Raw genomic sequence first — 20451 nt, 5'->3', positions numbered from 1 at the left:
CACCATCACCATCACCATCACCATCGCAATCCCAATCGCAATCACAATCACAATCACAGTCACAGTCACAATCACAATCGCAATCACGGCGAGAAAGACATAGCGGTAAATAAATAGTAAACAGTAATGCAGCGGATCAAGGGATGGTGGGCGGAATGAGGAGGAGGAGCGCTCACCCCCTTCCTTCTGGCATGCCATTCCCGTACTCGTCGACCCGGACCTCGCGGCACCTCCTTCCTTCCTTCCTTCCTTCCTTCTTTCTTCTTACTTTCCCAACACGCTAGCAGAAGGGGTTTTCTTTTTTTTCGTCGTGCTTAGTAGTACATCTTACCTCACTCAGGGGGAAGCAAGAACTGGAATACAATTCTGTCCCCCGCCTCCTGAAACGCATCTCATCTCGTCGTGCTTGCGAAACGCGTTGACGGTCTTGACGTAGCCTGGGATGTATTCTTTTGTCTCGGGCGTATTCTCTCAGGAAGCACGCACACATGCACGCACGTACGCACGCGCGATGGTGGAGGTATCTGTATAAGGTAGGTTACTCGGGTAATTCTTTCGATGATACTGTAACCAATGCAAGACCGTGCAAGTGAGACTCGGCGACACGCATTGACACAAACGACCATGGTCGCGGATGAGAAGGGGCCACAAAGGATAACAGACGCGTGAGATTTGTGGTAGATAGAAATTTGTCATTATGATTATTACTGTCTTTCGTTTGGTGTGAATTGGCAGGCTAAGGTACAGTATACGACCCCGTCAAGAGGGCGGAACTATGCTCCTTTCTGTCATGCATGCCATGCAATCAAAGCACACAATCATGCCATCGCTCACTCAAATCAATCAATCGTCGCTTCAATAAAAGTCATGCTTCGTGTGGGTATCCGCCTTCATTGTAAACAAGGACAACACGCAGCTTCGTCAAACGCCTGGTACACTTTCTCAACCTGCATATGCAAGCACAACGTCCTCCACCCGCTGCAGCAGTGGAGGAGTGTGATGTCGAGTCAGAGCTATTTCATAGCTTAGACGAACAGCATAGCGGCGGCAGCGATGGCGAGTCCACCGAGGGCAGCAGGAAGCTGCTTGCTACCGGCATTGGTGGGAGCTGGGGTCGTCGAGGCAGCGGCAGGAGCTGAGCTTGTGCGGCTAGCAGAAGCGGCGCTGGTGCTCGCCGGGTTGACGGTGTTGCTTGATGGGGCCGAGCTAGCAGGAGCCGAAGAACCCGCAGCTGGGCTGGTCGTGGTGCTTGTCAGGGTAGTGACGCCCGAGGCTGATGCAGAAGAAGCAGGAGCTGAAGCCGGGGCGGAGGCCGAACCGCTGGTGTAGCCAATTGGAACAGGGACGACTGTGGTACCAGAGCTGCTGTAAGAGGTGGAGACAGGAGCGGCCTCGCTGGACGAAGGAGCAGTCGTGGTGACGGTCGTAGAGGTGACAGCTGAGATGGGGCTGGAAGCGGGGACGGAGGTGGTGACCGTGGTCGAGGTGACACCAGCAACTGGAACAGAAGAGCTAGTCGCTGGACCAACTGGGACTGGGGCGACGTTGGTGGTGCCTGATGAAGATTGTGAGCTACTCTCGCTCACAAGTACGGTTGTCGTTGTGATGTAGTCAGGGGAGATGAGCGAAGAAGGGGAGGATGTGACCACCGCCGTCAAAACGCTCATACTAGAGGTCTCAGCAGCAGCAGCTGATGAGCTCGCGTCCAACGCCGAATCCAAAATGCTCAAAGCATTCGTCGACGTAGGCGGCCAGGCAGTTTCAATCGCAACAGAAGTGCAAGGAGTGATCGCGCACCATAGAATGGTCAAGGCATTCGTCGTCGGAGAGGCAGACGAAACCGACGTAGTGAATGTGCTCATGATGCTTGTGCTTATGCTAGGAGGGTTTGACAGGGCAGCAATAGCTTCTGATGAGCACTTACTTGACGGGCCGCATTGGTATGCGGTGCTTATGGAGGTGACGGTCACTGCACTTCCTGTCAATATTGATTGTGTGGCGGTTTGGTTTGTATCTGTCACGAGCTCTGTCGGACGCGTTGTTAGCAGGTTCCTCGAGTGAGGGAGAAAACGAGAGAGATTAAGGGTGTCGCATTGAGGTCGATCTCAGTGATGTCGTGATCGTGTATACATACCACCAGTAGTCACATCCGCCAAAGCGACGGCGAAGAAGGCGACGGCGCCAAGGGTGATGAATGAACGCATCTTGAGTCTTGTGTGTGTTTGTTGAAAGATTGTTGAACTGTCGATATCGTTTATGTAGCGAAAGTCTTGATGCACACAAGGATCAATACGATTGTGGTGGATGCTCGTGGATGATATTGATTGTTTTGTGTTGATACGAGCGAAGGAGTTGAATGATGTATGCAGAGAAGTGGTGGAAGAAAGATTTTGTAGTGCTTCGTGGGAGGTTGGTTACACGTACCAGCCGCTTGGGCCACTAAAGTTCAGAAGCTGGCAAACAAGGAAGGCGCGCCTGGGCACCACTGTATTCACAAGAGCACACGCTTCGCCTCACCGATCACGTTTTCCGAACAGGTGATGCTGATGATCTCATGTGCGTGCCTGCGTCCGATAACGAACATGTTCGATTGCAAAACGCAGCCGATATCGACATGGGCCATATCAGGGAAACTCAAGCAAGAAGCACGGCAGAGGCGCATGTCGTGCAAGGTACACCAACGGCAGCTTCGGCCTTGCAGCACCAGCACCAACTTCACACCCGCGCGGCTGGCGGCATCCAACTTAATCGCTCGCACCACCGCCTCATCTCCAGCATAGCATTAGAAATAACATAAACAACCTTAAGCCGACCTCTCTACAAACCATCTCAAACTAAACGATGTTTCTGCTGTTCTCGAACAAAAAAAGCTTCAACCGTTTGACAGCGGGAGAATCTCAGTGGCTGGGGTGACGTTGCTGGCGCAGCGGGAAGCTTTCTCACTAGCGCGTCTCGCCACGCTAAACGTCCTTCCCGCCTTGTTTCAGAGTGTTGCTGCATGTGTGCGTGCAAACAGGGAAACTGCGATGCGGCGTTTACTACTGACTATTGTATGCAAGGTACGGGCGACCAAGATCAAGCATTCACTGACAGGCGGCGCAGCAAGTTTTAGGTTCACAATAACCAATCGATAGCCTCGTGGCAGGCTCTGACGTGGATTTCGCTTACAGCCAGATCTGCTCGCAGATAGCACTGACGCCCGTTCACCGACGGAGAATAATATTGATATGGTGACGTCGATGCACGCACGGATGAGATAGATAGTATGAATGGAGCCGAATGCATGCCGAATGCAGCTGAGCAAAGACCGGAGAACCGGACCCCATTAGTGCGACGAATGTTGAGCGGAAAGCGACATGGAAGAGTCGATCTCATGTGCTTCCGTGCCGCATGTGCAACGACCTACTTCTCCGGCGATATGATGTCCGTCCAGTCCAATGCCTCTATGGCATAGTATTTCATTCGCCGCATACGTGTGACAGTTGCACGAGTGGCGGTTTTGGTACCTTGCCGCACGAGCAACAGCAGCAAAACAGACTGAATCCTGCAGTTGCCGGAATGATTCGGCGCGCGTGGATCTAGCATCGCTTTCGTGAGACTATAACAGTGTAGGTAGATATCATCTGTACCAGTTGATGACGATGCTTGTAACCAGATATTGATCTCCTCCCGTACAGTACCTCATAATCATCTATCGTCATCTACTTGCTCGTCGCTTTCCCAATGTTGATCAGACGCTTCACGCCAACCTATAAATCACATTAGCATGAGTCTCCAGAACACAGATCCCAAGCAGGAAGTGTAAGGAGAGTACTCACCACCCACACCCCGCCCTCTCCCTCACCTAACCCCTGCTGCAAACTCGCAAGCAATCCACCCGCTTCCTCCCACTCCCCACTGCCCGCCTTCTCACAGATGCCCACCATCTTTTCCACCGTCCCCTGAGTCAGTAGATCCTCATTATTCAGATGGTCGAACAGGATATTGATCCGTTTATCCATATCATCCACCTGCGGTTTGAAAGCCTGTGGAGCAACGGATTTGATACGAGCGACTTCCGGGGTGAGGATGTCGTAGATGGGTCGTGCCGACGCGGAGATGTGGGTGCGGTCGCCTTTGGGGTGTTTTGGTTTGGGTGTCTGGAACGGTGTTGGTTGAGCGGGTGGTGCATGCTCGACTGGGTTTGAGTTGAGACCAGTTGATGCTTGAGGGGAGGGCTGGGCTGGAGGGCCTGAGGGTGTGGCATTGCGTTGTGGTGGGCCACCCCTTGGAGGAGGTGCAGACGGCGGCGGCGCTTGTCTCTGTTGCGGAGCTTGGGCTTGTGGCGGCTGTCCATATGGTGTCTGAGATTGCGACTGCGGCGCGTATGGGCTAGGGGCTTGCTGGGCAGCATATGGGTTGGGCGCTACTTGACGCTGTTGTGGCATGCCACCTGGTCCAGGCGAAGGCTGAGAGCCTGGAGCCGGGGCATAGCGGTTGGAAGGAGCGGCACTCGATGTTGAAGGAGGAGGCTGATATGGAGAAGCACCTCGAGTCGTGGGTGGCACAGACGGAGCTGGCAGTGTAGATCCTGCAGGTGGGTAACTGGACTGCTGAGGTGCGTATGTGCTAGCAACAGACGATGGTGCTCTTCCCAAGGGTGGAGGTGCAGTGGGCGGTGACATCACTCGTGGCGGCGCCTCGCCGGCCTTGGGTGGAGGAGGCAGGGAAGGCTGTCTTTGACCCACCGATGGAGGTCCAGCAAATGGCGGTGGCGATAGTACAGGAGCCGGCGCATTTGGGAAAGGCGATGCAACAGTTTGTGGTGCCGGTGTGCCTCTCCTCGAGTTAGGCTGTCGATCCTTGAAGAAGTTGGCGGGCATATCGTTCCAATCTCCAGACTTTGCTTGCGAGGGCGGAGGTACGGAAGGAGATGCTGTGCTCATGCGCGGCGGAGGTGGTAGTGAAGCTTGCTGGGGTGGTGGTTGGTAGCCTCCGTATGCTGGTTGAGGCTGCCCGTACTGTGCTTGTTGCTGAGGAGGCTGATATCCAGCAGGAGTGTAAGTGTTCCCTGCTGGCGCGTAGCCACTTTGTACTGCTGGTGCTGGTGCTCCTACTCCCGCAGGAGCGTACGGAGAAGGCGCGGCATTACGAGCTTGATTCACCAAAGGCTGTCCTGGTGCAAATGCCGCTGGGCGTGCCGGGTGAACAACAGACGGCGCTTTTACAGCTGCACTTGCTGGAGCTTGTCGCTGTGCCGAAGCAGTCGCGGTCTTCTTCGTGGCCTGCCGTACTCGCTGCTGCGACGCATCTGCTCCACCAAACTTGGCTGGCAGCATTGTGAGATACTGTTCAGCGCTCGCGAGCTGTCCATGAGCGGCTAGAATGTCAGCATACTCAGCATACAGCTGGTACAGCGGCGCAAGCTTCCACTCTTCAGTAGCTTGCAATTCCGCGTCCTTGAAGTTTGTCACTTTTCGGAACACAGACACCTTCTCGATAAAGCCTTGCAGGCACTTGGCATGTACGGTGAAAGTATTGTCGCCTTCCGAAGCCTCCAGAGCAGACTTTTCCTGCTCCTGCAGCTCCTGCACCCAGTTGTTGACGACCTTCTCCAGCTTAGTTCCCGCCAAATAGCAGAAAGAAGCATCCCTGCGCAAGGCCTTCGAGTCGCCACCTTCTTGGAAAGCCTCCTCGAGCCGGTCACCCAATGCCTCACACAAATCGGCAAACTCGGTCTCATCAGCGTACGTACACAGGGTAGCCATGACTTCCTTCCAGTCCGCTAACTCAGCGTTGTGCACGACATCCCACAAATTCTTGCCGACAATGCTAGCAAGCAAGCGCAGATAATTCGGGCCCTTGGCTTTCTTCTTTAGATATGCATTCTGTGCCTTGTCAATGCACTTCTGACCTCCGCACACTGCGATCATAAAAGCGTCGGCTATTCGATCCTCCTTTAAGCAGATTCCCAAAGCCTTCTCGAATTGACCAAGCATTAGTGCTCGTGTAATGCTCTTGTCCGCCTCTGGCTCGGAGCTTGTGCAAATGCTGAAAGGGTTGTTCGTCTTAGCACCCTTTGTGGATGCCAGATTGGCAAGGAAGCTATCGTCATCGCCAGCGTTACCGAAGAAGTCGTCCTTATCGCCGTTTGTCTCTGCCTTGCCCGCATCACCATTAATGCCAAGCTTCTCGGTTTGAGCCGCAAGGTCATCAACATCATCTGGGAAGCCCATGTACTCTCGCAGCTTTTTCCGTGACTTCCCCGCGTTGAGCGTCTCGATGACTTGCCAGTCTGCCTTGTCCTCGTCTGTCTTGGCGTCTTGGATCTTAGTCTCGCACATGCTTGCCAGGTCGCCCCTCTTCAGCTTCTCCTCGAATTGTGTAGCGGACTCACCAATCGCTGTCTCTACTGCGAATGTTCCCACGCTGACTTTGCTTCTCTTGGAAGCGTCTGTGCTGACCCGCACAAGCTTGCCACCGAAACCAAAAGACACATTTGAGGGTCGAGCAAGCCATTTGGGCGCTTTCGAGATCGTGAAAGAAATGCCCTGCGGTTGTGCCTGTGCTTTCGCAAAGAAATCCTCTCCATCGAGTGCTTGTGCCGTCGTCTGTTCTTCTGCCTTGGAGTTCGTCGCTTGTGTGGAAGTGATCAGGATCTTGCCATCGAATGAAGCACTTGCGATGAGGCTTGGGTTGTGTGGATTCCACTTCGTCTGGAAAGCCCAATTCGAGCCTGCTGCAAAGCCACCATATTTCTCGCCCGTCCGTGGATTCCAACAAATAGTTTGATTATCCTTGCCACAGGACAAGAGCAAATCAGGATCTTGCTGGCACCACGATAACCCGAGTACTCCGAGCTCGTGACCCTTCAGTGTCCGCTCGGGTGCGCTGCTGTTTCTCAGGCTCCACAGCAAGATCAACGGCTCTTGATCGTTGGGTGTAGCCGTCGCCAACTTCGTGCTCTCCTCCGGATCCCAAGCCACAGCACTCACCGCCTTTCTACTCTGGTTGTTCAGGGTCAAGACATCACGCTTCTGCTTCACATCCCACACCGTCACGAAGCCTCCAGTACTGCCGGTGGCCAGAATATGCTGTGTCTTCTCTTGCTTGTTCCAGTCTAAGCATTCGATGTCGTCGGCACGCGCAGCCGAAGCTCCTAGCCGGAAGCTCGAGGGACTGCTGACGTTGCTCATGTCATACAAGTAGATCTCGCCCTTGGCGCCGACAGATGCGAGCATGCTGTGTCGGAAGGGGTTCCATTGTAGCGCCCTTACTGCCCCGCTGTGTTTCGTTGTCCGAGAGATATGTGCGTCTTGACTGCCCTGTCGCAACTTCTCTGCGTCCCACAGGTCCACCGAGCCATTGTCAAGTGCGCCTGCTATTATACCAAAGGGATGATCATCGCTTGGCTGGCTCCAGGAGATATCGTTGAAGCCCGAGTCCGTGGTGATACTGCCAACTGGCTTCAATTCGACATCTGGTGTCGCTTTATCCAAACCAAGATCCCAAAGCTCTACTTTCGTCTCGCTTGAGAAGTCATCGCTCACGGCACCAGTGCGTGTGCCAGTCACGAGTAAAGGTGCAGCGGCCCCTGGCGACCAGGCAAAGACCGCTGTCCTCTGCAGTTCACGCAAACCCACCATGTTGTTCTGGGAGGGTATCACAATGGAGAAGTATTATCGGAAGCACATGTGGGAGAGTATCGTTCTCGGATTGGTGTCTTGGGTGGCAAAGGAGGTGAAGGCGAAGTAGAATTAAAGAATATGCTTAAGGCCAAACGTGTTTCCAATAATGTTGACACAGCTGGACTTTCCCAAAGCGTTTCGAGAGGGTCCTCCCCACATCGCCTTGGCAGAAAAGTGGCATGAAGTTGGATCGCATTATTTCATACCAACACGTGATGAACGGCAACATATGCGATATCATCTTCAAGAGGCGAGATCATGTCTGATCAGTCCCGACAAAAGGCAACAGTGTATGTGGGTGGCCTCGACAACCAGGTCAATCAACAAACACTTCACGATGCTTTCATTCCATTTGGCGAAATTGTCGACGTATCGCTGCCAAAGCCAGAATTGTATGATTCAGAAATGATAGAGATAACATGTACTTGTTCTTACGCACCTTGCAGAGCGTCGTCAACAGACTTCCATAGGGGCTTCGGCTACGTAGAATTCTCCCTACCAGAAGATGCTCGCGAGGCAATCGACAACATGGACCAAGCCGAGCTTTACGGCCGCGTGATCAAAGTCAACCAGGCGAAACCACAAAAGGATCCTAACGAGACGCTGGGTAGTCGGACGGCTGTTTGGGAGCAGGTGAGCACATGTCTCCTTCTGCTTCATGAGCTTTCCAAAGCCTTGTCACGGTCTTTGTAGGAGAGCATTGCTGACTTTTATGCACAGGAGGGCTATGCTAGCAAGTACAATGTCGCTGAGGAGGGCGACGCAGTCGATGAGCAGAGGGGTGAGGACCCGATGCAAGGACTGGAAGGTCTGGCAGAAGCTGGACCGCGCCAGCAATGAGCCTGCTTCTTCTTTTCTTGTTTTAAGCACATTCGATTCCGTTCAAGCGAAGGCGCAGGTTGCTCCCTTGGCCGATAGCTGCGCTCTTCCAACACAATGGTAGAGTACTTGTGTACACTCCAGGCGTATTGCAAGCATTAGGCATATCATCTGGCATTGCATTCATTATGTACATCATTTGTCAGACACGGGAGCAATGACAAACAGAAGTCCCCCCGAACATGTTCACTCAGATGACGATATACTCTCCATCGACCCTATCCATCGCCTTCCTCCACCTGAAAGCCTGCCCATGCCTCACCCTGCCACCAACACCGCTACCCCTTCTATCCCACATCCACCCACCTCCAGCCTCAGAATCTCTCCTCCTGGCCTTGACCTCTTCGCCCTCACTGCCCGTCCCAGCAACGTTACTGCCGACCTCGCTCCATACCCTCTCCAAGACTTCGAGACCGCTCAAATTGTTGAAGAAACCACTTTCCCGTTGGATCTCAATGCATCGTGAACGGACGATGTTCCTGTGCACCTCATCCACGCACTCCGTGCCCGTGATGAAGAGAGGCCAGAGCAAAAACTTGTTGACGCATGACGTTACGCTCAAGGCCGAGATGTGAGCCAAGGCTTGCGAGACTAATTGCTGGAATTGCGGGTTCGAAGACGGTAAGACTGGGTTTCCAAGGCGTTCAGTATACAGCAGCGCGGAGAAGCGGAAGGATTCATTGATGTGGACGAGATCTCGGGAACTGGCTTCCAGCTGGGCAGGGTCGGTGGGAGCATTTGGAGATGAGGTGGGTGTGGCATTCGAATCCATCTGCCAGGCTTGCAAACGGCACCGAACCTCTTTCCACTCCTTCCAGAATTCCTTGCGGTCGTCTTGCATAGTGTCTTCGTCCATCGAGCCATCAGCGTCTTCGTCGCTCGATAAGATCGGTGTGCCCCAGCCATTGCCATCCATATTCTCGTAGTCAGAAGGCGATAGTGACCGGCCAGCCAGGAACTTAGCAGTGGGTTTCGTCCTCCGCCCAAACCGTGAGGTCGGTCGTGGTATAGCGGAAGCTCGAGGCGTGCGTTGCGAAGCGCTACCTCGCCTCACAGGTCTGCCCTGAGCCAGCAAGTTCAATCTGCCAAGACAAGCGATGATCTTGAATAACCTCCCATCACAACCCGAAAACTGTTCGAGCGCACCGAGGTTGGCCGAGAAGTCGAGCATGTCTAGAGAGTCGCCTTTGATCTGCATCTCGCGGTCATTGACGGTGCTAGTCATGACGTCAAACCAGGTGAAGAACATCTCTACCCAGCCTGTGAACTCCGATGGCACGTTCGGATTGCGTAGGGAGAGGAGCTTCTGGACACCCGCTAGCTGGGTCTTGAATTTGCTGAAGCCCGAGTCGCAGACATGGAATAGGCACAAAATCAACAGAGTGGCAAGAACAGAGTCGTCCTGCGCGGCACGAATGTCTGTGAGCTGCATGTTGAGTTGGTCGATGGATATCTGCTTGTACATTGTCTCTTCGGCCGAAGCTTCGTTCGCACTGGATAGATCTGTGCCATCAAAGGCATCTGTCAGCTCCTCGACAAAGCCGATCTGCTGTGGTTGCTTTTTGCGCATGCGAAGGTTATTGGTCGACAGAGCCGCGATAGCGTTCTGTAGTCCCTCGTTGTGTACGGCCAGTTGCAAAACGTGCCTCCTATACGGATTCTGCGTACCGTCGAAAGCGACGAGGAAAGGACAGATGTAGCGGTCGTAGTACTCCATCAGAGACTGCAACCGCGGTGTAAGGTGGAAGAATGGATTGGAGAAGCGAGAGTCGAACAGTGCAAGACTGTGTTCGGCCTCATCATCGACATTGTCCTGGCCTTGCAAAGCGAAGACGTCCAGTTGATCGTTGCTGAACAGCACATCATTCATCGGATTGAGCTGTGCTTCTAACGGACTGATGGTTGTGGCATCGGTGAACTGTGGCAGCTGCATAGCACCTGCTATGTCTGGGAAGGAGTCTTGTAGTGTCGTCTGCATGGCGTAGCTATCCATCGAACTCGAAGTTATAGGTTGTTCGATGAAAGGATTAGATGTGGGCTCGCCGAAGTGCATAGACCCAGGCGTCTGTGGATACTCCATAGGCGAGTGGTACTCGGTTTCGGCGTAAGAGCCTATTGACATAGCAGAGCCAGGCATGCCTGCATGGCTATACTGTGACCCGAAGCCCGTTTGCAGTTGGTGCAGCGGCGGCAGGTTCAGTGAGCTGTTGCCGGTGTCGTCGTACTGACGAGTTTGCATATGCTCATGAAAGCCTGGTATTTGCCATCCAGTCCTCTGCTGTGGCACTGGCATTGGCGATGTGGGCGTATCGACAGGTTGCGTATGCTCTGGCACCATTGGCATTGACATCGCGGTCGATCCCTCTGCTAAGCCATTGCCGGTCACCTCTTCCTTCTTCACGAACGAAAGTGAGCTCTTTCGCCGTCGACCTCCATTGTCCTCAGCTACCGACACATTACTGCCATCTGGATTCTTGTTCGCAATGGGACACGACAATCCTCTTAGCTTGCCTCTGCTGGCCACACCGACACCCCACGTCAATGTTGTCTTGTAGCCCGAACACTCCTTCCCAATGTCGATGCATTGCGTACAGTATGGCCTCTTGCGATCGCACTTGACGGCTCGTTTCTCGCATGTAAAGCAATCGTCTCGTGCCCCTCCGCCGGCTGTTCTCCGTCGTCTCTTTCTCGGCGGTGGCGCCTCTGCGTTGGCGTTCTGAGCAGCCAAGCCTGGCGCCACACGTGCAGGCGAAACGGCGACGGACATTCTCGGGGCCAGCCTGATATACTAGTCAAAACATAAGTTGAACAACAAATACGCAATGCTTGAAATTGGAAGGTGTGAGTTAATAGCACACCCACGGCCTCGATCGTCGACGGCCGACGACCTTCTCCGCGAACCCTTTCCAGACTAAATATTACGCTACGTAAAAGGTAGAAGGCAGTTTATCCATGGCCCTATCGTCTAGCATCAAGCGTGGTCCATTCACAAACCATCTGTGCATGATGAAAAGCGGGCACTGGTCCCTCCATGGGGACCCAACCCTGTCGAGCATATTGACCGCCGTAGCGTGTCTCGTGGGATGCACGCGCATTTCTCCATCTAGCTTTTAACAAGGTAGAGCAGGTGAAATCGATATTGATGACTTAAACATCCCACCCCTTCGACTGCAGCTCCAAGCATTTGTGCAGCTCGCGAGGCACCGCAATAAACGCCACCCACCTCCTCTATCGGCGTCTTACCAGGAACGTAAATTGGCGCAAAGCGGAGCAGTCTCCATATCCAGTGGGCGGCTTCTTGAAGTTGCATCGGCTTGTTACAACCGCACGAACCGAGATGCAGCAGGCATATGCCGCTTGTGTCGCCATCTGGAAGCCACCAATGATGTTGGCCGCCGTTGACAAAGTCTTATCTGACGATCATGACCACCTCGGCTTGCAGAACAACGACTCGATTAAACTCTGCACGGACAATCCAGACACTTCATCCGGTTCATGGCTGGCCTGTAGCAGCACGGGATCCGTCCATTGAAGATTTATGGTAGCTTCTGAGTTGACCGCTCGTTCTTCCATGCAGGTACTGGTAGAGCGCAAGTACCAGTGGTGATGTCCGAGCACGTCAGAAGCCTAATGTCGGATCCTGGAGCATGTCTCGTGACCAGCGGAAGGAGCATGTACCGCTATCAGGTGCATAGCGGAAAGCATCATCATAACTCGCCTGCATCTGAACTCTAGACGGCGATCACTCGCTGAAGTGGTATGCCATCCCGCTCGGCAGCCTATCTCCCCCACAACTACTCTGCCACCACCAAGCGAGCACGCAAGGGCGGGGGCTCTAGCTCGTGAACGAAGAATGGACAAAATTCGCCGGCTACCTGCGGCCCATTGTGTGGGTGCTGAAGTCCCTACAGCACAACCCATACAGTATTCGTATCTGCTACGAGCAGGAAGCTTGACACTGGACTGCAGACACTGACATACGGCACGGCACGGCACGGCACTTCCTTTAATGCCCAGTGAACATATGTGTGGGTAAGCACCGATAAGTGGTCTTGCCACAGGGGTGTTCAGACCAAGATATACGTCGCTCGGATGGCTCTCCTCGAGCAGGAAGCTCGGCACTCGTAACACTTGAAGGCACTCAGAGAGTAAGCTATGAAGCAAACGAGTCAATTACAGCTGACTATTTCGGAGTCAATGCTCTTGTCAGACCAAATATCAGAGGCCAGCATGGTCGCCAATGAATCTTTTCGCTTGTGAAACCAGAGAAGAATGTCATATGCTGCAGATGGCAAGCAACTGCGAAGCAGACGACGCTGAACTGCCATTATGGCTGACATACATCCCCTCTGTGCTTGATATTCAGAGTACTACTGATCCAAAGCCAAGTCTGCGATTTCTTGCAGATGAAAGGTGAGGACACGGCGACATCAACCTCCACGCCAAAGTAACCATGCAAGGTGCTCATTCTTTCTAGGCGGCAACAGCATTCGCAGACAACAGGCTATTGGCTGGATACCGTAGCAGGATGTTCGCTGTACGTGCCACTACGACATCTCCGATGCAACACAATCTGCCAAGTCGATCGCGAGCGACTAAAAGCGAGGGACACGGGATTGCAGACATGAACCACGAGCCGCGATCTGCCGCAGGTACGGGTTGCATATCCAACCTTCGTGTATAACGCAGTTCATGTGGAGCCATCAAGCACCAGCGCTGGCGGCCCTCGAAGGCGAGCAGTCTTATGTCCAACAGGCTCACATAACTCATGATATCATACGCACACCTGGATCCAGCAAATGATCCTCGGATGGACTGCTTCGCCCCGATCCAGTCGTGTCCTGCGCATTTGTGGGAACCTACCAACCCGTTTCGAGTTACTGGATCGTTGAAAGGGAAGCTTGAAAGTCGATCATTCCACGACCTTTCCCTCTTCGAGCCCAGGGTGATATTGCGTGACTATCGGCTCGTAGTCGCCGTAGTTTGAACGCTCCCGCAAATCCGGCTCTGCTAAGACAGCTATCATTGTATTATGAACCAAGCCATACTGGCGGCAAAGCTGGATAGACAGAGAGTCACTACGTGCGGGCCGCTGAGCATATGCGAACAGCTCTCTTCGCATATGGCACCTGGCAAGACGCTGAGCGACCCTTCTTGATGCGATATGCTGTCGGCGATCAAATGTGCCTGCAAGTCGTACTCATTTTCATCGTTCGCAATGAGTACGTACTAGAACCTCTACCTTCTTCTCGTTAGATCACTCCTGCGGGCAGTACAGCTTATTACACTCTGTACCTACTGGATCGATCTAAACAAGCATGACCGCAACCTAGCGGCAGGAGCTTGACGCCCGGGACAGGTGCCGCGCAACCACCAGACTGGTTCGAGAGCATTTCCAGCAGATCAGAGAAGTGCTTTTGGAACTGGGCATAGGATTGCTTTCACTACACCGGCCCGGGGCGTATTGGTGCCCTAACCGCTTAGGCCTTTGGTTTGTACATACACTGTCTGCTTAGCATATCGAGATATTATTTGCCGACTCAATTCAGATATGCATTCGATGGAGACCGCATTTGCTCGGTGAACGGCATGACCACACGACCACTAGCAGAGGGAATGCTCAAAGATGTCCACACTAGAAGCATCCTACAGTCTTACTTGTCGCTGTCTGTGGCGGCGGGCACGGCTCAAAGCCTACAAGACAATGTTGCCATGTCAGTCGAAGAGCTTCAGGTATGTCGTGCAGAAGAAGTCAGGTCAGCCAAATCATTATCTTTCCGTCATGCCACAGGAGACATCCAAGAAGGGACCATCTAAGTCTTAGGGCTATCAGAAGTTCTCGTGCATTCGTCGCTTCACTCACGAATGCAACGAGTGGGTCTATCAGAAGGGTTCGGCTTGTGGTAGCTACATTGTAGGTCGTGCACAGTCATGATGGGTCCAGTGGCGACGCTAAGCTTGCCATCACAGGCTAAGGGTCGCAGTATGGGTCGGAGCTCGACGACGACTGTTGAGGCTTCATCCGACAACAAGATGGGCCAGGCTCGAGAAAATGCCTGAACCCAGAAGGAACTATCTAAAGTTTTTGTATGCTGCTGCTTAGAAAGAGATCGGAATTACGGCAAGCATACAGAGTGAGATAGTCAACATCCTAATAGAAAAGAGGAGCAGCGATAACAGTATTCTAGAGTGTTGGAGGTAACATGATGCCTAGCATGAATCAAGAGTATTGCCTGTGTATCTGTATGTTGAGCTGCATGCTACTTCCGTCCAGGATTCATTGTGCGTAAGTCTCCAACATGTATGACTTGCAGCCTCACTAGAACTTCTCCTGGGCCGGACGAAGATCAAGCTCGTGCTACAAGACACATCTGAGTCAGCGTCGATCGTTGTGCGGTCGAAAGGAGGGCAACTTACAGTCCAGAGTGTAGGGTGTTGCTCGTGCAGGAACAGATATGTTTTGCCCACAGCTTCAGCCGCGATATGCTTGCCCGCCTTCGTGTCCTCGTTGTCGGCATCAGTAATTCGACCATTCGCTATTGCATGTGCCACGTGGACCTGTGATTCAGAATTCAGCGGGAACCCATCGACTCAGATGATCGTACTTACACCTTTCGCAGACATCTCCTTTGCCAATGCTTGTGCTAATTGTCTGACAGACGCTCTCGAAGCACCATAGCTACCGAATTCTGCATTACATCGTAGTGCGCCCAGAGTACCAGTGAAGATGATGGTACCCTTCTTCTCAGCACCTTCGGCCAGAGTCTTCTCGCCATGGTCTTCGAAGAATCGTTTTAGCGACTCTTGGGCAAACACCATCGCGCCGCCAACATAGGTCGCAAGAGGATCCATAAAGTCCTCAAAGGTCTCCTGCATGAAGGGCTTCTTTGAACTGTTCTTGATAGAGTAGATGGCCAACCGCAACTTCAGGTCCTTGAAGGACCCATGAGACTCGATGTCCGCGAATGCCTTCCGCAGATTTTCCGGCGCAGTATCGGTGGCGAAGGTCTCAAAGACACCCTCTGGTGTCTGCTTTCGCAGATCTTTGACTAGGTCGTTCAAAGCCTCTTGTCGTCGGGCGAGTAACGCGACAGCAAGGTTGCCATGTGAAGGATGTGCTAGTATTCTTGCAATACCAGCTCCAGTAGCAGGGCCTGTGGGTTGTCAGCAAGGAGATTGTATGGGTCGCGGTGAGTACAGACCAGCGCCAATAAGAATTGCAAGACCTACAGGTGCCATTGCGACTGTGGTGTAGATTGTGGTCAATCAATGATGAGTGGGCTCCTATTTCGCTCCATCTACGAAGCCAGCTGCTTTGGAATGGTGCAGTCGTGAGGAGCGGGTGACGCAATACGTCAGAGAACGATACCGCTTGAAACTTTGACCATCAAATACATCTGGTATTTCCGGGGCGAGAATGGACTCCCGTCAGGCCAACGTCAAGAAGCAATCTTCAGGAGCCAGTCAAGTAGACATAATGCTTGAGTACAATTGAGAACATATCTACGGGAGATCTTCTATCATCATCGTCTACCATTTCAACATCAATATTCATGTTTCGTCCTGACTCCACTTGACCAAAGCCTCTTCCTATGCCTGACCCTCGACAGCGACAGGGGCTACAGAGCCATTAACAGGCTTTGGGCTGTTCCTCTGGCTTTCATGCTTCGCTGACTTATCATCTGCACCGTCGTCATAATTCTCATCGACATCCATCTTGCGGGCTGGTGGCTCATACACCTGCGCGGGTTGTGGAGGCGGTGGCGGCGGTGCACGGTGCTCTTCCTGTGGTGGAGCTGATGCACGAGGTGATGGCTGCGTAATCGTGTGCATCGACGGCAGGGATGGTGGATGATGTGCCGCCTCTGAAGGGTGGTAGGCAGAAAGTGGACGTGGCTCCTCCATGCGCTGTCGCATATCAGGTGGACTGCGATTTGGTGGCGTTGCCATCTTCTCTGGCGGTGAAGGGCGATGCATCTTGATCTCTTCGAGACGCGAGCGCTGATCGTCCGTAGAAGGCTTCTTCGGGGCAGCACCATTTGGCTCGTCCTCCCACACCTCGCGTGGGCGCTTGCTCGGAGCTGTGCTAGATGGTCGCTCATCCCTGACGCGAGCAGCAGCGTCGGCGGCAGTCTGGGCCGCTGACGGCGCTGGAGCTCCGCTTGCGATACCTGGCGCGGCGTTAGGGTGATGTTCGAATGGCGTTCGTGGATATTGGCCATTCTCCGCCGGGCCACCGCTATTCACAAGGGGTCGAATCTCCGGATGTGACATTGGCTCTGGCTGGCGCGCGTAAGGTGGCAGCGGCGTATGCGCAGCTGAGGTTGGCATGCCGTTCGGTGCTCCAGCAGCACTGGTCGGTGCTCCGTACTGCGGACGACCTTGGTCTTGCTGAAGATGTGGTGGCTGGCCGAACATCTGGTGCTGAGGCATGCCCTGATGAGGAGGACCAGGCTGATAAGGTGCGGGCGCAGAATGCTGACCTTTGGGTGAAGGTGAGAGACCGCGGTGTGCTGGCGGTGGTGGGCGCTGAGGCTGCTCTTGGTATCGTGGTAGCTCCTGACGTGGTGGGCTAGGCTGTCTCTGTGAGGGCGGAGGCTGCTGCTGCTGTGGTGGCAAGCGATCGCGTTGGTCATATGGATTCATGGCCTGTGGCGGTACCTGTGGATTCTGAAGCTCTGCCGGACGATTCGCGCCCCAGTTGTTGCCGACGGTCATAGGCCCTGGAGCAGGTCCGGGAGGTGGTGGGTTTTGAGAGTGTGCACCCCACTGCGGGCCAGGCGGTCCACCAAGCGCTCCAGGCTGATAAGCTTGTGGATGGACATCCTGTGGGAGTGGTGCACCACCTTGATTCGGCAGACCTGCTGTTGGCTGGCCCTTGAGAAGTGCGAGGCGCGCCTTGATGTGCACGTTAGACGGATCGAGGTCGGCGGCTCTCGTGTACGCATCAAGCGCGTCACTAGTTTGATTGTTGCAGGATTCGTACTGTATGGCGGTCAGCATATCTGCCAATTGCTTGGAACGCGCGAGACTTACAAGGGTGCCGAGGTCATACCACACCTCCGAGATGTTCGGATTGAGGCGGATGGCACGGCTGTATGCGTCGAGCGCGTCTCTGTATTGGTTGATCTGGTAGTAGAGCACTCCGATAGAGCACCAGAAAGTCGGGTTGCGTCCGTCCCGATATACAGCTTGTTGGTAAGCTTCGTACGCTTTAGGATACTTCTGTTGTGACATGTAGCATCTGCCGAGCAAGTACCAGCTTTGTGCGTCGGTCTGGTCTGCTATTCGTGTTAGACATGTACTGCGACATCGAACTATTGTGGCGACTTACCTGAAGCCACAGACTTCTCAAGATACTCAATGGCCTTCTCTTGGCTGCTGAAACTGGTGCTCTGTTGATGGTGTAACCACCCAAGTTGTTGTAGGACTTTGGCGTGGTTCGGGTCGCGCTCAAGCACGCGTGTGTAAGCCGACTTCGCGTTGTCATACTATATGGTGTCAGCTTGCGATTGCGCAACGACCTCCTGAGCACACTTACGTCTTTCTGTTGTTCGTGAACGTGGCCGATCTGGAACCAGATATCCTCTTCACTTAACGGTCTCGGTGGGTCTGACACAATATATCGGAAGCACTAGCATTGTATTAGCATCGGCGCATTTGTGTCAGTGAACACGACATACCTCAAGACTCTGCTGGAACTTCTGTTGCTGCTTGTAGATTATGCCAAGTCTGAAGTAGATCTCGTTTGCCTTCTCGAAGTTTGGGTCCATGCGCATGACTTGAGAGAATGCCTCTTCGGCGTGCTCCAAGGAGCCGTATCTATCGTAGAGGATACCAATGCCATACCACAGCTTCGGCTCTTTCGGGTCAGGCAAATGATACAACGCTTGTTGGTATGCGGAATATGCCTGCTGCAGATCGTCCATCATCAGATAGCAGTGACCGAGACTGCTCCAGACTTCGCCATTGGTAGGGTCGATCTTGATGATTTGCCTGAGATACTCGACGGCAGCGGTGAACTGATCTTTCGATCGGAGAATGCACGAGATCGAGAGCATAGCAGGCACCGACCACTGGTTGAAGCTCATGGCCCTTTCGTAGCATTGAGTCGCGCCATCTAGCTCGCCCATCAGTTCCGACAGCTGCCCGAGCTGGAGCCATGTCTGCTCGTTCACAGCCGCAAGGTGCTGTGCTGCAGGCTTGAACTGTTGCGGTTGTTGTACGGGCATTGACCCGTTCGGCGGTGGTCGTACAGCTGGAGCATAATGATGCTGATGCGGCGGCATAGGGCCAGTCGGCGACTGTTGGTTTGCCATTGGCTCAGACGAGGTAGGATTCACACTGTAGTAGATCTTGCAATCAGCATGGCTCTTGCTGATTTGATCATGCTAGCAAAAGCGTGCTGGATCGGTCGCATAAACTCACCTTGCCAATAGCAACGACGGCTGTCACGGGCACGCTCAGAAGGGAAAGTCCTTCCAGAATCGCAGTGGATAGAGGGTTGCTGGTTCACGATGCAGAGATCGAGGGAACAGTGACTTTCCTCTCGTTGACCGGAAGAGTGCGGGTAGGATGGTAGAGGTGATGGTGTGAGAGACAAGGAGCAGCTCGGGAAACTGAGCAAGACGGCGCCCGCGACTCTGAACCATCTTACCCTCCAGCAACCATTACCCACGGTACTACAAGACACAGGCCCACAGCAAGCCGCAGATTCAGAACCCACGAGGTTAAAGGCGGCTAAGACGAGATCGGCGTCACCCCAGCTTAGCCTGTGCGCCTCCCGTTCAGCGTTTCCACCACTTCTTATGCACCATCAATACATCTCGCATAAGGAAACATATGTTAGTCGATGCCTGCTAAACATGGCTTGTGAAGAGATCGCATCGCACCTGTACATTGCATCCTACCTACTCCGCTCTCGCCTGTGTTAAAGGTTCAGATACCGATGGAGTGGACACGATGCAACCACAATCCGGAAGCATAACCGGACCAGTCCGCAACATGTGCGTCAGGTCGAACTCTCTACGTCTCCTCCACGGGCTATAACACGCTCGCAAGGTCAGATTGCCGACCATCATAATGGCTGTCATGTTCTTATCTCCCGGGACACGTACAGATGTGCTCCATGTGGCACGGCATGAGACAGTCTCTTGCATCCTTCCGGCGCGGACTCATCCCTCCCTCAAACGCGCCGTCATGCTGGGTGGCGGAGTCTGCAGGCAAAAGCCGTTGCCTGGTTCCATATTTCATGTTTTCATGTCGCCCTTTGGTATTGGCTATCTACATGGCAAGGACAACATACCAGGCGCAACGACCATGAGCAAGTTCCGCCGTTGCGACACTGGTGGCCATGATTGTGGAAAGTAGAGGGAGTGGACTCGTGCCTGATATAGCGAACGCAAACGTTGGTTTGATTCATGACACTTTGCGCTGTGCAACGAACGCCAGCACGCGGTGGTAAGTGCCGCTAAATGTCAGCCTACAGCGGTCGTCCGATGCGTATACCCATTATGCGACCAGCAGCCGTGTCTCAGCCAGCTTTACATTAAATTTGTGGTTGATGGTCCGCGATCGAGCTTTTACCAACCGGGCCAAGATCCACTTAACCCAAAGAATGTGCACCCCGGAAACTGCGGCGTCAGCATCTCACTACTTTGAAGGCTAAAAAGCCCACCCTGGCTGCATATTCGACTGCATGCTGCCGCACCCACAGCCGATACCAGACCGAGAAGGAGTGGAGCTGAGACCAACGAATCACATATGAGAAGCTCGGTAGCAGCCGCTATCGTCTAGATCCCGAAAGCTTGGCATCAACGAGGAGAACATGCATCGGGTTTGCGGTCGTGCAACAATCGTGGCGGCTAGCCGTTGTTCTCAGGGCGCATGCATGTGCATTGCACGT

At 53.6% G+C, this 20451-nt stretch overlaps 6 protein-coding genes across 6 annotated transcripts; 1 reads left to right on the top strand and 5 right to left on the bottom strand.

The window, feature by feature from the left end:
- Positions 1-1025: 1025 nt before the first annotated feature.
- On the bottom strand, positions 1026-2204 carry LTS14_010820 (uncharacterized protein; the record flags this gene model as incomplete). Its single annotated transcript, XM_064843496.1, has 2 exons — positions 1026-2026; positions 2135-2204. The coding sequence occupies 2 exons, from the start codon at positions 2202-2204 to the stop codon at positions 1026-1028; spliced, it is 1071 nt and encodes a 356-aa protein (XP_064688954.1).
- Positions 2205-3701: 1497 nt separating this feature from the next.
- SEC31 (protein transport protein S31) lies at positions 3702-7625 on the bottom strand (the record flags this gene model as incomplete). The annotated part of the gene is made up of 2 exons (XM_064843495.1): positions 3702-3749; positions 3819-7625. 2 exons carry the CDS (start codon positions 7623-7625, stop codon positions 3702-3704), a joined length of 3855 nt encoding a protein of 1284 aa, XP_064688953.1.
- Positions 7626-7925: 300 nt separating this feature from the next.
- LTS14_010818 (uncharacterized protein) lies at positions 7926-8507 on the top strand (the record flags this gene model as incomplete). The annotated part of the gene is made up of 3 exons (XM_064843494.1): positions 7926-8059; positions 8114-8300; positions 8388-8507. The coding sequence occupies 3 exons, from the start codon at positions 7926-7928 to the stop codon at positions 8505-8507; spliced, it is 441 nt and encodes a 146-aa protein (XP_064688952.1).
- Positions 8508-8736: 229 nt separating this feature from the next.
- Positions 8737-11313, bottom strand: LTS14_010817 (uncharacterized protein; the record flags this gene model as incomplete). Its single annotated transcript, XM_064843493.1, has 1 exon — positions 8737-11313. The coding sequence occupies one exon, from the start codon at positions 11311-11313 to the stop codon at positions 8737-8739; it is 2577 nt and encodes an 858-aa protein (XP_064688951.1).
- A 3552-nt stretch (positions 11314-14865) lies between these two features.
- On the bottom strand, positions 14866-15785 carry LTS14_010816 (uncharacterized protein; the record flags this gene model as incomplete). The annotated part of the gene is made up of 4 exons (XM_064843492.1): positions 14866-14904; positions 14964-15104; positions 15156-15700; positions 15749-15785. 4 exons carry the CDS (start codon positions 15783-15785, stop codon positions 14866-14868), a joined length of 762 nt encoding a protein of 253 aa, XP_064688950.1.
- Positions 15786-16136: 351 nt separating this feature from the next.
- On the bottom strand, positions 16137-18865 carry SSN6 (glucose repression mediator protein; the record flags this gene model as incomplete). The annotated part of the gene is made up of 5 exons (XM_064843491.1): positions 16137-17531; positions 17583-17827; positions 17881-18037; positions 18088-18180; positions 18230-18865. 5 exons carry the CDS (start codon positions 18863-18865, stop codon positions 16137-16139), a joined length of 2526 nt encoding a protein of 841 aa, XP_064688949.1.
- Between the last annotated feature and the right edge of the window lie 1586 nt (positions 18866-20451).

Source organism: Recurvomyces mirabilis (genome assembly GCF_035927965.1).
Source record: "Recurvomyces mirabilis strain CCFEE 5264 chromosome Unknown scaffold_51, whole genome shotgun sequence".
Classification (NCBI taxonomy): Eukaryota; Fungi; Ascomycota; class Dothideomycetes; order Mycosphaerellales; family Teratosphaeriaceae; genus Recurvomyces; species Recurvomyces mirabilis.
This window is presented reverse-complemented; position numbering and strand designations above follow the sequence as displayed.